Source organism: Corvus brachyrhynchos, unplaced genomic scaffold (genome assembly GCF_000691975.1).
Source record: "Corvus brachyrhynchos isolate BGI_N302 unplaced genomic scaffold, ASM69197v1 scaffold116, whole genome shotgun sequence".
NCBI lineage: Eukaryota > Metazoa > Chordata > Aves > Passeriformes > Corvidae > Corvus > Corvus brachyrhynchos.
The window spans coordinates 14,266,097-14,280,140 of NW_008240221.1; the positions used below are offsets into that span (position 1 = coordinate 14,266,097).

General features: G+C 40.5%; 1 protein-coding gene across 2 annotated transcripts in view; it reads left to right on the top strand.

Annotated features, from left to right (window-relative positions):
* The window catches only part of CLIC5 (chloride intracellular channel 5), a 79,791-nt gene that overhangs the window by 36,533 nt on the left and 29,214 nt on the right, over window positions 1–14,044 (top strand). For both annotated transcript variants that reach the window (XM_008641836.2, XM_017745054.1), the window contains exons 2-4: window positions 10,700–10,809; window positions 11,151–11,276; window positions 12,597–12,703. In XM_008641836.2, the coding sequence (XP_008640058.1) occupies window positions 10,700–10,809; window positions 11,151–11,276; window positions 12,597–12,703 (343 nt within the window). The remainder of the gene's footprint in view (window positions 1–10,699; window positions 10,810–11,150; window positions 11,277–12,596; window positions 12,704–14,044) is intronic.

Here is a 14,044-nt window from a genome sequence, read left to right on the forward strand (position 1 = left end):
TGGATCTTATTTCGGGTTCAGCGTTAACTTTCAGCACCTGGCTGCTGTTATTATTTGTTAGTCTGATATGCTGCTTAGAGGCATGGAAATTTGGCTGCAATTCACCAACATTTGCAGAATATGCTAAATGACCAGATTACTACCCCTGGCTCAGAGATTTTTAACAGACGTGCAAATTCCAGATGTGCCAGGTTTGATTCTTACAAGAAAAACTGCCTGCAGGATTCTGGTACTGTAATGGGAGCTATGCACAGATCTTGTTTTGGAGAAACAACTCCTGTATTTGCACCTGATCTCCACTAGAAACAGGAATAATTTGGCTATAATTTGCATTGCCTGCGACACCTTTTGACAATGATCTATCTCTCATTTTATTTTCTGCAACTTCCCCAGGGGGAAATGATTTTTTTTGTATCTAATTAGCTCTCAGGATATAGAATCATCAATATCTGAGAGTATTAAAATTGGTGCTTTGTGAATAGATAAATTCTTTCTCACAAATTCTTTCTTCAGAGCACATAGAACTACTTGTGGTTTTAATCATTTATTAGGAAGAAACTAGTGAATCCAAAGTATTACTCCACTTTCACTGAAGTCAGTGGAAAATTTATCATTAGTGGGAATATTTTGTGTGAATATTGGCTGTTATGGAATTAGACAAGGTATGTTATCATTGAATCATAAAATATTTTGAGCTGGAAGGGACATTTTAAAGGTCATCTAGTCTGACCCCCCCTGCAATAATCAGGGACATCTTTAACTAGATCAGTTTCCTGAGAGCCTTGTCCAGCCTGACCTTGAACCTTTCCAGGGATGGGACATCCAGAACTACTCTATTAGAACGAAACACATTAATGGGTGTGGCACCTAAAGGCAAAAACCCTGATAAGATCCTGCAGGCTTAAGCTTCCAGAATGAAGGAGCTGCATTATGGATATGCAGAGCATGAACAGTCACCAGTATCAATGTCTTGCAGGACAAGATCCTTCCAGTACCTGAAGGGAGCCAACGAGAAAGATGGAGAGAAAATATTTACAAGAACCTGGAGCAACAGGACAAGGGGGAATGGCTTAAAACTGGAAGAGAGCAGGTTTAGATTGGATATAAGGAAGAAGTTCTTCCCTGTGACGGTGGCGAGGCCCTGGCACGGGTTGCCCAGAGAAGCTGTGGCTGCCCCATCCCTGGAAGTGTCCAAGGCCGGGTTGGACAGGGCTTGGAGCGACCTGGGATAATGGAAGATGTTCCTGCCCATGGCAGAGCAGTTGGAAATTGATGATCTTTAAGGTCCCTTCCAACCAGAGCCATTAGGATTCTAAGTTTATTTATCTTAAAAAAAAGTATTTGTGACTTTCTTGTTCAAAGTCCCTCTTCCTATGAGATACACCATTGTATCCGAAACAACCACCAGTAGCTGATGCTTCAGCATCTCTATTGACTTTTACTAAAACTGTGACAATTTTCTGAATACTTCTGTGTCCTGATTCCCCAGATCCTGTCACCAAGGTTCCTTCTAGTCCTTGAACCCACATGCATAGCTGCAATTGATAAATGAGAAAAGGAGATTACATGTATAAGTGATGTGACAAGTTAGGTGGCTTTTGGAAAACCGCATAAATGGGATGTTGACTTCCCTGGGAGCGAGCTGCTCCCTGCAATGCAAAAAGGCAACGCTAGAGGGGATTTTACTACCACTCTACGTGAGGCATGTGCCTCTCCCAAAAACCCTTCCAAGACATATGTTCTAGTTCAGCCACAAGATGTTGGCTACAGGCTGAGCAAAATCTATGTTTGTATGATGCAAAAGGTCAGGAGAGATTATGATAATTGTCCCTTCTGGCCATGAAACCTCTGAGTGAAATTCTGGTCCTGTCAAAGTCACGGGCAAATTTGCTGTCGATTTCACTGGGGCCAGACTCCATCCTGTGCAAGTCGGAGGGCAGCAAATGTCTGAGCCATCAAGCATCCAGCATTGGCAGTAAGAGCAGCTTTGTTGTCAGAGTCACTAATATATACTGTTAGAAAGGATTTTTAAAACATCCTATGCCCCCTTTCCCCTCTGCAGCAGGATGAAATAAATCAAGACCAGTTTTACCGGTTTCTTTTGATTTCTTCAAAGCCTCCACTAAATGCAGATTACACAACCTCCTTAGAAAGCCTGCTTTGTGTTTCATTAGTCCTATAATTACACTAGCTTTTTTCCCTCCTAAATCTTTATTGTTGCAAATTGAGCAAAATGCTTAATCCCATCCTCTGTGGGCATGAACAACAATGGATCATCATCCTCTTTGTGAAACAGTCTTATACATGCTTGAGGACTGTTATGTTGTAGTAGAACAACACATGTACATCTCATTATCTTGTTGCTGTTTGTTGTAGGTGCACAGACTGATGATTCACATTGTTTGTGATTTATGTAAAACCTCCTTTGCTTTGCCCTCACCAGCTATTCCCCATCCTGCATTTTGTGCGTTACATTTTGTTTTTCTCACATCTTGCACCTTGAGGTTTATTTTGCTCAATTTTGATTTAAGTGATTTCAGACACTTCGTTCCAACTTCTTAGCATCACTTTGAGTCTACTCCTCTCCTGGGAAATCCCAGTAACCTCTCTGTGCTCATTGTTGTCAGGAAATTTTGTAAGGTTCTGTCTGTTCCTTCCTCAGTTTTGCTAATGGAAACATTAAATATGACTCATCTTGTCACAGACATTTATGGTACCTTTATTTGTTATGTGTTTAAATGCTAACAGAAAACTTTATTATTGCTGCTCCATAAGTATTTTTTCAACTACTCATACAAGCACTTTGCAGAGGTTTCATGCAGGTCCTGTTTCCCTATTTTATTAATGAAAATACAGTCTGGATCTGATGTCATAAACCTTACAGAGGTCCGCTTCTGGACACCTGGTGCTTCCTTCTTACCCAAAGTACTGGGAAACCTGGCAGAGAACAAAATTTACTTGGCTTAATTCATGTTATTTGTTCCTGATATGTCCATATTGTCTTTTCTTACTAACTTTAGATTTCCACATGCACTTGTGAGTTACTGTTACTCATTTGTTCCAGTATCTTTCTGTATGTTAAGTGTATGTATCTGACATCTCTTGAGTTCTTTTCTTGTTCCTGTGGAGTCTCGTTCCCAATGTATTATTGATGGGTCCCCAAGAAGCAAAAATTTTAAAAGCTGTTCTCTGAGGTTGCATCCATCCACTGGCTTATGTTGGTACCCAGGATTCTGTGCCAGGATCCTGGTGAGCGATGGGAACAGTTTTTATGCTGCTTTATTAGATTGGAAAAGGCTCAGGAAGAAGTGCAAAGGATGATTGTTACTTTTCCATCAAGCCAAGAATGAAACACCTGTATTTTCAGTCCAGTATGTCCCAAAGCACAGGAACTTCGTGCACAATCTGCTATTAAGAGCTATGATAAGAATGGCAATTTCTGGTTTTGAAGAATTTCAAGATTTCACTCTAAGTTGCTCTAAGTCTAAAAACCCATTTTAAAACATTCCCAGTGTTACTAAACAGAGGCTGTGGTCGGTTTTCTGTGAGGAGGGAAACTGCAATAGTAATTTTAAAAGGAAATTTTGGCTGCTGGGTGGGCTGCTGGGCAGCCAGGAACCCTGCGAGTCCTGCTGAGCTGCACATTGTGATCGCACAGCTTTGTGTGGTCCCAGCACCCTGCCTGTCCTCAGGGGCTGGCCAAAGACCACAACTCCAGGTGTATTCCCAAGGTGATATGGCCAAAGCCTTTGTGCATCTCCATCAGGTATTTGTCAAATTCCAAGTGAGCTCCTCAAAGAATATTCTTCCAATGGAGATTTTATTTTTCAACACTCTTTAATTTTTTGTCTAGTTGCTCAAGAAAATCAGAGTCAGTGATACTTCCCTCTTACTGAGGCTTTTAAAATCAGCTTTTCATGTTGGGTGGCTTGTGACCTGATTTGCCAAGTGTAGAGAGTTGATACTTGTGAGAAATCAGCTGCCTTCAAATTGTCTCACAAGATCTAAAACTGCTAGCCACTGTGGGAATGTCAGCCTGCATTAATACCCATCCTTTAGCCCATGTTTTGCTGACACTAAAACTATATAAATTAAAGACATCCTCTGTGTGATTTCTATCTATAGTATTGCTGGTGTTACTTAATGACTCTCACTCTTCTGGGGACTTTTCCCTTGTACATCACCCTGTGCAAGTCAGTCTTGGTGTTCAGAAATCCCTCTCAGCAGAGCAGGCTGAAATATAGTCTCTTGGGAAAAAAAAAGGTACCAAATTTAATTAATATATATGTGTGTAAACATATATATATTTGTATATATTTGGTGTAGGAAGTTTTGTTATAGTTCCCACTACCTCTGATTATCTGATATTAATTTCTCATTAAGTTGACCCCATGCAAAGTTAAGTAACAGTTCTACAAATATAAATGAGAACAAAATAATAGCACGTTCTAGGGTATCAGACCAGTCTGTGCTCTTCTACTCTGCTGATATTTGTCAAGTCATGGAACTTTAGAAGAAAGCAGAAGAGGTGATGGAATATCATGGAATCATTTCCATATGATGAGACTATTCACCTATGTCTAGTCTGTAGTTTTCTAACCCCAAACTGCACATGACTGATTGGAGTTCTCAGACACCACAAAATTTATTTCAGAGCAAAACTTACTTCATGAAAGAGCTAGTACAGTGGCCTTTAGCTCCGACAAAGCCCTTGAGGCAACTATTTGTGCAGGTTGATCCCTGTACATGCAGATGTTCTGCTACCAGGACCTCAGCTGATGGGGCAGATGAATCTGGTCTTTAACTGTGAACATCCTAAGCTGTCATGAAAGAATTCTCTGGAAGAAGCCAACCTATAGGTCCGATCCCTTCCTGCCCATGCTGCCCCTCATATAAAAAGTTGAAAAATCATGATTTACCAATATAGATATAGATAATATTTGTCATGTCCTAACCACGTGATGCCCACCTGTGTTCAGCAGTTCCATCTGCTGAAAGTCCTGAATGCCTCAAGAGTACAAATTCATCTCTTCCAAAGCTGCAGAGATCTGAGAAGTGCAGTGACAGCTCCTTGGAGATCCTCAGCCCTGCTGATGTGCTGCTCAGCTGGTTGGAACCCAGTGTGAGAAGCCAGCTCCCCTCAAACTGGCCGGCAGTGCAGACCCAGTTCAGCTTATGTGCATCTAAAATACATGCCTGTGTGTAATGCCAAACTTGGACAGCATTTTGGCTGGCTTTTGGGGAGCTGGCTAAAGAGACTCACCACTTCCTTTTTTTTTTGTTACTACCCTGACAATCCTTCAGGCACATGCTCTATTTTTATTTGACATATATGCACATGGTCCATTTCCCTGTGTGTGTTATTAGGGACATATTCCTGCTCTGTCTTGCTCTCCCTTGGGAAGGCTGCTGCCCACAGCTTCTCCCAGCAAAATGAAATCTCAGGAAAAGTCCAATGAAGTTAAAATGCTGCACAGCAAATTTATTATTGTTTTTGTAGGCCCATATTCAGGAAAGTACTTAAGTATGTGCTTAAGTCCTATTGAAGTCAACAGGACTTAAGAACATGCTTAAAATCAAGCATATACTTCCTCTGAATTCAGATGTATTTCAGCACATGCTTAAATGCTTTTCTGAACCAGAGCCACAGTCAACAAGAGTGTCCTGTGACACACAGGGTTTGTATGATGAGATTTACTTCTTACTTGAGACCTACCAGTGCTGCCCTATGAATGCACGGTTCTTACCTTGCCTCTCTGTTGGTGGCACTCCAAAAAGCTCGCTGGATTTTGCATTTGGAGGAGAAGTTGGGAAAGAAAAAAAGACAAGAAAATGGAAAAAAATAACCCTTGCTAAATCAATACCTTGGCATGTCTGATCTCACGTTGCAACCCATGGGTTTTCCCTATAATGAAGATTTGTGCTATTGTGTGTGTGGTATAATTACTGAGACTTTTTTTTTCTTAATAGCACAATAAATAGGATATTTCCTGGCCTGCTTTGCATTTCCAATAGGATTTTCACTTCCCCTTTGGGTTCTGAGTGTAAGGAGAGTAAGTGTCAAAAGGCAGGAGCTTTCCCAGTTTTAAAACAGAGAGGGTGTAACCCTGTGTAATGTGAGCCTTGATTTTGATTGTAGGGATGATGAAATCAAATCCCTCCTTAATCCATACTGAGAAACATTGAGGTGAATTAGCCTGCTTGTTTCTGTTAACTTGTTCAAATCCTTTTGAAAAAGAAATGTGTTTTAGTGTCATCAAAAATATCTCCCTGCTTTACCCCACAGTCTAACAGACCCCTGGACCATGTGCAGAGTGACCCTAATGCAGTGAAAGGAGAAGAAGAATAAATAAACCCAAATACATTATTTTCCTGGAAAAAACACAGTGCTTTGCCATACGGAATTCTTTCCAGAGCTGCCATTTTAAAGCTAGATGCTTAGTCATTATTAATGATGGTATATTTCTTTAAAGTTCTATATTTTGGGAAAAACTGAAACTTGTCTTTTTTTCCTCCCTTAAGGTTAGTTAAATAATATACAGTTGTCTGTGTGTATTGCAGTCCCCATGTATGTACAGTTGGAGTATTTTTGGAATATGTGTGGAAGTTTATTCCAGTTATTTCATTTATAGCAAAGTATTAGCTTGAACTTAAGAAGAGCTCCTGTTCACATCTTTCAGCTGTGCTGTGCAGTGCTTGGAGGCTTTTGATATTGCCATGACTTTACAAAAATACTTGACACAAGTTCATAAAATCACTGAGACTGTTTTTTCTCCCTCCCAGAACCTCCTTAATTTTGTTAATTGATAATGTGTCCATGCAGCCCCCACACATTGCAGCACACAAATGTCATTAAGGTTTAATTACTTCATTAAAAATAGCTGAACTATTTGAGGAGGAGCACCTTATAATTAATAAAGGGGAACATGTTGTTCATTCTTGCCGTTACTGAGATAAAGGGAAGCAGCTGGTCTGACAGTAGGCTTTTCCTGACGTGATTATACTGGGTTCCAGCGGAGCACCTTGCATCACTTGGTGTGAAGGACAGAAATGGCTGGAGATTAAGTAGAAAAGCATACTTTTTGAGTAGGTAAACTAATAAAATTATGTTTGTGGGAAGCAATGGGAGCACAGAGTGATGTTTCCAAGATGAAGAAACCTAAGTCTCTAGAAATTCTGTCTCCAGAAACTCCAGACTTTTCTATTTCTGGGATCCATGTTCATCCCAGTTAAGACACTCAGTGGATTCAGTCAAAGTGAAAGGTGGACACATTCATCTTTCCAATGTGCATCTTGGCCTTGCCCCCACAGGAGACCTTCCCTTGGGCACCTAAATTAAAACTTCAGTGGTATGAGCACTGATTGGCCAAAGAGTCTGGCCCAGCAAATCCTCAAATCTGTTTTATTTTTTCACGGTCACTATGGGAATTTGCCTTTTCAGGTGAGGCTCTGCTCTTTTGGGAGTGCACTTTAACAACTCTTATCTCCTTTATCCTAGGGCCCACAAAGCTTCAAGTCTGTCCCTAGCTGCAGTCTTTTAATTAGAATTGTCAGTACTGTCCCTAGTTGCAATCATTGTATCAGAAATATCCAGCATTACTGGCAGGGAGAGTGCATATGTCACCAACTTGCTCCATTTTATAAGTGCATCATCACTTTTATTGTGTTTCAGGGAAGCTGCATGAGAAAGATTTTGTGAACAACAGCAGGGATAAATGATGGTTCTCCAGCTTATCAATTATTTGTTCTTTTCTTTCCATCCACTGCTTGAGTTCTTGATCTTGATGAAGGTATTATTTAATTCCTGCCTTTCTGAGCTGTTACCCTTGGACAGTTATGTAATAGGTTTGTATTTAGGCACTAGTAGGGTGCTTTAAAAAAGCTGTTTTTCTTTGAAGCTCAGAGTGACTAAGCCTGGCAAGTTTTCACTTCTTTCTCATCTCCTCCTGGTAGTTAATAGACTTCACAAGGGATCTCAAAACACTCTGATAAGCCTTTGAAGTTGTTACCTACTAAGGTTTTGCTCTCTCTGTGTGCTGAACATTGAATTACTGACTGCTGTTAGAAGCAATGAGAAAGGCTTCACAAAACCGACAGAGCCTTGCCTATAATTTCCACAGAAAAAGAGCTGAATATAATGGATAAATTGTGTTGCTGGGGAGATTTTGATTCTGTTCCCTCCTCTGTCACCAGTTTGCCTTGTGATTTGTGGTAGCATTTTCAGTTATGCCAGTCACATGAGATCAAAACCCATGAGTCAGTCTCCACCCAAATCATGAGCCTGGCTTCCAGATCCCGGAGCTTTGAACAGAGATCATACCGTACTTTTTCTTTAGTTTGCCTTTTGTTCTTGGAATTTCCTCTGCCTATTCCCAATGTGTCTCTAGCAATAAATGTTTCCCATTGCTTTGGAAGTGTTGAGAAGGATTTTTGACCATTTGGGGCTGTTGGAGGCCTCGTTTGACCTACACAATGATTTTATTTTGATCGCCAAGTGAATCTTATTTCTTCCAGATTTCACATCTTTTTTCTTTTCCCAATGACTTCTACACTCCTTAGCCCCACACAATCCATCACTTCTGTTTCTTCCTTGTCATTATCATTCTTCCAGGCACATTCTGTAGCTCTTGGGGATGTCCTGTGCTAAGAGTTGGTCTCAATGATCCTTGTTGGTCCCTTCCAACTCAGCAGATTCTGTGATTCAGCTGATTCTGTGATTCAGCTGCTCCGCTTTCCTTTAGTCCTCTGGTCTGGAGATGGTTTTTCACCATTCCCTTGAAGGACAGAGAACGTATAAGAAGATGCAGGTCTAAGTAACCCTTAACCTTTGCATGAGAATAAACAATTGGGGAGAGCAGGGAAATGGTGTTCCTGTGTCTTTCCTGAAAAAGATGAAATTGTGATTTATGACTAAGATGGTCAAAAAAACAAGGAGAAAATTGGTGTCATATCACTATTTTCTCCCATAGCATTTGCCCCTTTTCAGGAAGGGTAAGAAGTCAAAAGTTCCTGGCAATGGTTTAACAAGCTAAATCCAAATCAAAAAATGTGACTTTGCAGTAATTATGGCATGCACTATGGTGGTGCCTGGTATTCCCATGGTGACATTGTTGCTGTTGCCATGAAATTTGCAGAACAGAGCTAATGATTAAATTAAGAAAATTTTGCAGAACCAGGCTACTCACACCTCAGGTAGAATGCTCATCCTCCCGCCCTACCACTCCTTCACCCACATTGTTTGTTGATCTTTGCCTATGCCATGTGCCAGACATATTGCAGATCCATAATATCAAGTAAAACTGCAGCCAAACTGTTCTCCCTTATATCCAAGTACCTCTAGAGTCTCAGTGCTTGAAACTGAATCTGAACCCAGATCACAACTCTTTACACAGCTCTAAACTTTGCGACAGGTTGCCTCCAAGCCTTGAATTCACAGTCCCTCTATAGTTTAGTGACAGGACATGTGGAATTTGTTTTTAAACCCAGAATCATCAAAAGCTTCATTCAAGACATGAAAAAGATTCTTGATGCCCACCAGCAAATCTTTTGGCTGAACATTTCACAGGCAAGGCCTGAATTTGTACCAACTGGCCATGTCTCAAAATGTTTCTAGTTGTGCTGGGGATGTTTCACAAGCTGCAATAATTAGAAGTGATTCTTTAAGACAAAGAAATGCTACCTCACAGCTTGAATATTAATAAGAGAAAATTTATGAGAGCCAACAGACTCATATAATATTGTCTCCAGCGGAGAAGGGCATTTAGTTGCTTAGCTCTTTCATCAGCCATTTTCAGACACACACTGTGCATAAAATACAGTTATGCAACCTATGTGGGTCATTAAACACAATGGTATCGCAAATTAAAATGGAAATCTATCAAAACCATTATTGTCCTGAAAGCTTTGGCCACAAGTATAATTATTGTAGAAGGATGTTGCCCTTGGCCGCAGGTTTGGCTCAGTTCAGCTGGTGTTATTTGTATCTCTCCATGGCTCAAAGTTAGAATTTACATGGCTAAGGACCATAAATTTTTAAAAGGAAAAAATAGGCTGTTTCCTCAATGCTAACACTAGCAGTTTTGTATTGTTGTGTAGTGGCTTGTAGGCAACTCATTAGATACTAGAGATAGGAACAGACTGAGTGTGGTGGCTGAAACCTGCCTTGAACCTCAGAAGATTCAGAGGGAGATTTCTGTCTGGACCAGGCTGTTTGTGTCTGAGGCAGTTGTTGATGTTAACCAGAGCAAGGCAATGTCCAGAGTTCTTGGGTTTAACTCTAAAGTAGGTGTTTTAGATAGTAAAACAGTGAAGCAGATACTGAGCTGATAAAAACTGCAGTCCACAGACTTAAATAGAGCAGAAAGCAGGTCCTGAGTTTGTCCACCCTGTCCATGAAGCAGACAGTCCTGTAGGGATGAAAGTAGTTGAAAGAATACCCTGGATGTTGCTTGCCATCAGCAAGGACCACATCTCCTTACAGCTGCCCTCAGGAGAGGCTCCATGTTGCATCCTTGATCTCCTGTCAAAGGCTGAATCCTGCAGTAACTCCATTCTTGTGTTGATGATAAACTATATTAAATAACAGGCACTGCTGGTTATTTTTAAAATGCTTATTTTTCTTTCAACATCCGCTTTTCCGTCTTGAGGGAAGTAAATGGGTAACAAGTCTGAAATCCATTTTTCCTCTCCTGTCCCGCAGGCCGGTATAGATGGAGAAAGCATTGGGAACTGCCCATTTTCCCAGCGTCTCTTCATGATCCTGTGGCTCAAAGGAGTTGTGTTCAATGTCACCACTGTTGACCTGAAAAGGTAAAAATTGTTCAGTTTAATTGAAAATAGTTGTATGATGCAGTGTTTGCACTATAGAAAGACCCCTCCAAGTTAAATCAGATTTTTATCTGGCCTAGAGAGCCTGTGGTGCACAACAAAATAGTTGGGATTCAGGTTTGGTTGTTGGTTTTTTTCTTTTACTTGTGGAATGTTTTTATATTAACAGGGTGCTTGGGGTAGTTTCAAAGTCTTCTAACCACAAATTACAGGAGAGAGAGAGAAAAAAAAAAAGGCAGACTGATTTTGTAGGAACTATAAATATCTGTGCAACTACCCGACCATAAAGATTAGTGATTTCATGACTTTTTCTCTGCTTGCAGAAAGCCAGCTGACCTGCACAATCTGGCTCCTGGGACCCACCCACCTTTCCTGACATTTAATGGAGAAGTCAAGACAGATGTTAACAAGATTGAGGAATTCTTGGAAGAGATTCTTGCGCCTCCAAAGTAAGACCTTCAGATTTTTTTTCAGTCAATATTCCATTTCCTAGGAATGAAAGATGTCCTAAGAAGAGTTCCTAAAAAGCACTCCTACAACTTTTATTCACAGGAGTTATATTTATTTATGAAACTTGCTGGCTTCAGTGAGATGACTTCCATGTGTGAAGGTTACTTGTGTGACTAATAACTGCAGAATGTTTTCTCTGTACACATTTCAGGATGCCCTTGTATGCAGAATTAAGGAGACCAGTACTAGAAAAATTTTGTAGGGGTCTGGTGGCCACATTTTGCAAAACTAAAAATAGCTTGGAATAGATGCTGAGAATTGCCACACAAAATATCTGTGCCAGGAAAAGCATTTTACAGTGAAAAACTAGAGGTTTCTGAGCTGTATGGTGTGTTAGGAAGGTTGGAAGGGGAACTGATTACAGAGGACTAGAGGCTCTGGAGGCAGAAAAGTGCTCATTATTCTAGTCAAGAAATGACAAGAGCCCATGACTGGAAGCTATAACCAAACTAATTCAGATTAGAAATAAGGCCCAGATTTTTTCAGTATGAAAAAGCTACCAATGAAAGGTTTAGATTTACCAGATATGCCTTACTTAGTCAAACGTTTTGGACTTTATACAAGGATAATGAGAAAAAGAAATAGTTGGCTTGTGAGTTGGACCTTAGAATCTATGAATCAATCAAATTTGGCTTGCTTCCTTATGAAGCATTTTACCTCCAAGTGAATCAGCAGCTATAGGCCTGTCCTGAGGCAAGAGATCAGGTATTTAAATTTTCTATACTCTGCTCCAAGACCACTGAAGTCAGTAGGAATCATTAGTTTGTGTTTATCTTTCAAATCAATATATTCATTTTTACTAAATGTCTATAAAAAGCAGTGCAGAGACTGGAACATTTATGTTCCTTCACGTGGTTAATCCTAACACCAGTTGCTATTCCATCCTGGAGTACATTTTCAGTGCAGAGGATTAGACATGACTGCCATTCATAATGGAGAGAGCTGGCTGCCAAACTCCCCTGCACCTTTCTGGAAATTTATGCTTCCGATTTAAGGCTGATTTTGGGTTGTGGTTACATAAAGCACAAGTGCAATTACCTTTGTCTTGACACCATCCCTGTGTAACTCCCCACACTCCTGCCTTGACAGACAGATCACAGATATGGTTAAGAGTGTCTTGCCAAGCTGTTGTTTTGAGATAATGAGTGTTAATTACAGTTCTTCACACAGGAAGTTTTTCTCTCCTCTTGTAAATTATATTTGTAGCCATCACTGTGGTGCTGGTAACAAGATGTAAGTCTCCACTTTTGCCTTTTCAGGTACCCCAAGCTGGCTGCTAAGCACCGGGAATCAAACACTGCTGGAATTGATATATTTTCCAAATTTTCTGCATACATCAAAAACACCAAGCAGCAGGATAATGCTGGTGAGTATGACCACTGCCAAATGTGCCAGGGAGTTTGTGTGCTTAGAAGTGGAAGAATTTTGCCATTCTCTCATCATTTTATTGTAAACTCTGTTCAGATGACATCAGGTAGGTCTGCTGATCAGCTTGAGGTGGGTGGTTAGGTGGGCTCAACTCACATGTCCACAGTTGAATTAACTAATCTGTAGTAGTAAATAAAAGAGACACAGAGTGTTTGGTAGCCTCTTTACCGACAGCCATGACATGTTCCTGTCCAGACAGCCCAGTTTCCTCACCAGAACAGGATCCCTAACTGCTTACTGGAAGAGACTGGTGGCCTGTGCTACCTCTTCTACTCTGCCCAGGCACTGCTTAGAGGAGTGTGTGTTGACTGGACCCAAACCTGTGAGAGCAGCTCATGCTTTATTAGATGTTGTCATTGGGCTCTTGGCCCTCTTATGATTATGTTACACTGTCGTAGCAAATTTGCTCACACAAACCAAGTTATATCAGGACATTCCATACAAAGTAATTAAAAGAAGTGAATTTAAGAAATGTAATTGCACTCTGTAAGCTCCAGATTTTCCTTCACGTTTGTTTATGAAAAGAAAGAGTCCCCCAGAAGCTGGATGCCATTCATATTTACATGCATCCCACACCTTCTTCTTAATAAAATTGCTGTTTTCTCCACATTCCTTTCACCTCAGAGAGGCAAGATTTCAGCAAGTCTGAGCTCCTGTTGCTCCATAAATCTGTGGATTTACACATCCCTATCCGTTGAGCTGCCCTGGTAGAATATTTGCAGTCATTCACTGATATATCTCCTACCTTGTATTACTGGTTTCACAGACAGAGACCTAAGGCAAGTTGAATGCCATGTGCTAATATGTATCATTTAGAAAAAACTAGATTTTGCAGGTTCCGGCTCTGCCACACATTTCATCTGTGCAATTATATTTCATTGCCCGGGGCTGACCCATGAGATAAAAGTGGGTAAATGATGATTTATGTCAGATAACAATCTTCTCTGTAATATTTTTGTGTTGTTAACAGAAGGAAATAATTATAGCACTTCACTTTTCAGTGATGCTAAAAACTTGGGGGTTTTTTTGTCTAATGCTAATGGGGTGCTCAGTTAACCTCTGTAGGAAGTTGTAAAAGGAAGATAAATTAAGAGTTAGACTAAATAGATGTAACAATGAAAGTAAAATATCTTGGCCATTTACAAGGAATTTTTATGGTCTGCTCTGCCACTGTAAATCTTCAGCTGTGCTGCCCCACGTGCACAGTCCCAACTCTTGCTTCTCAGTGACTGCAATATTCAAATCCCTGGGCTCCCAAGGGCTGGCATCTCCAGCCAGG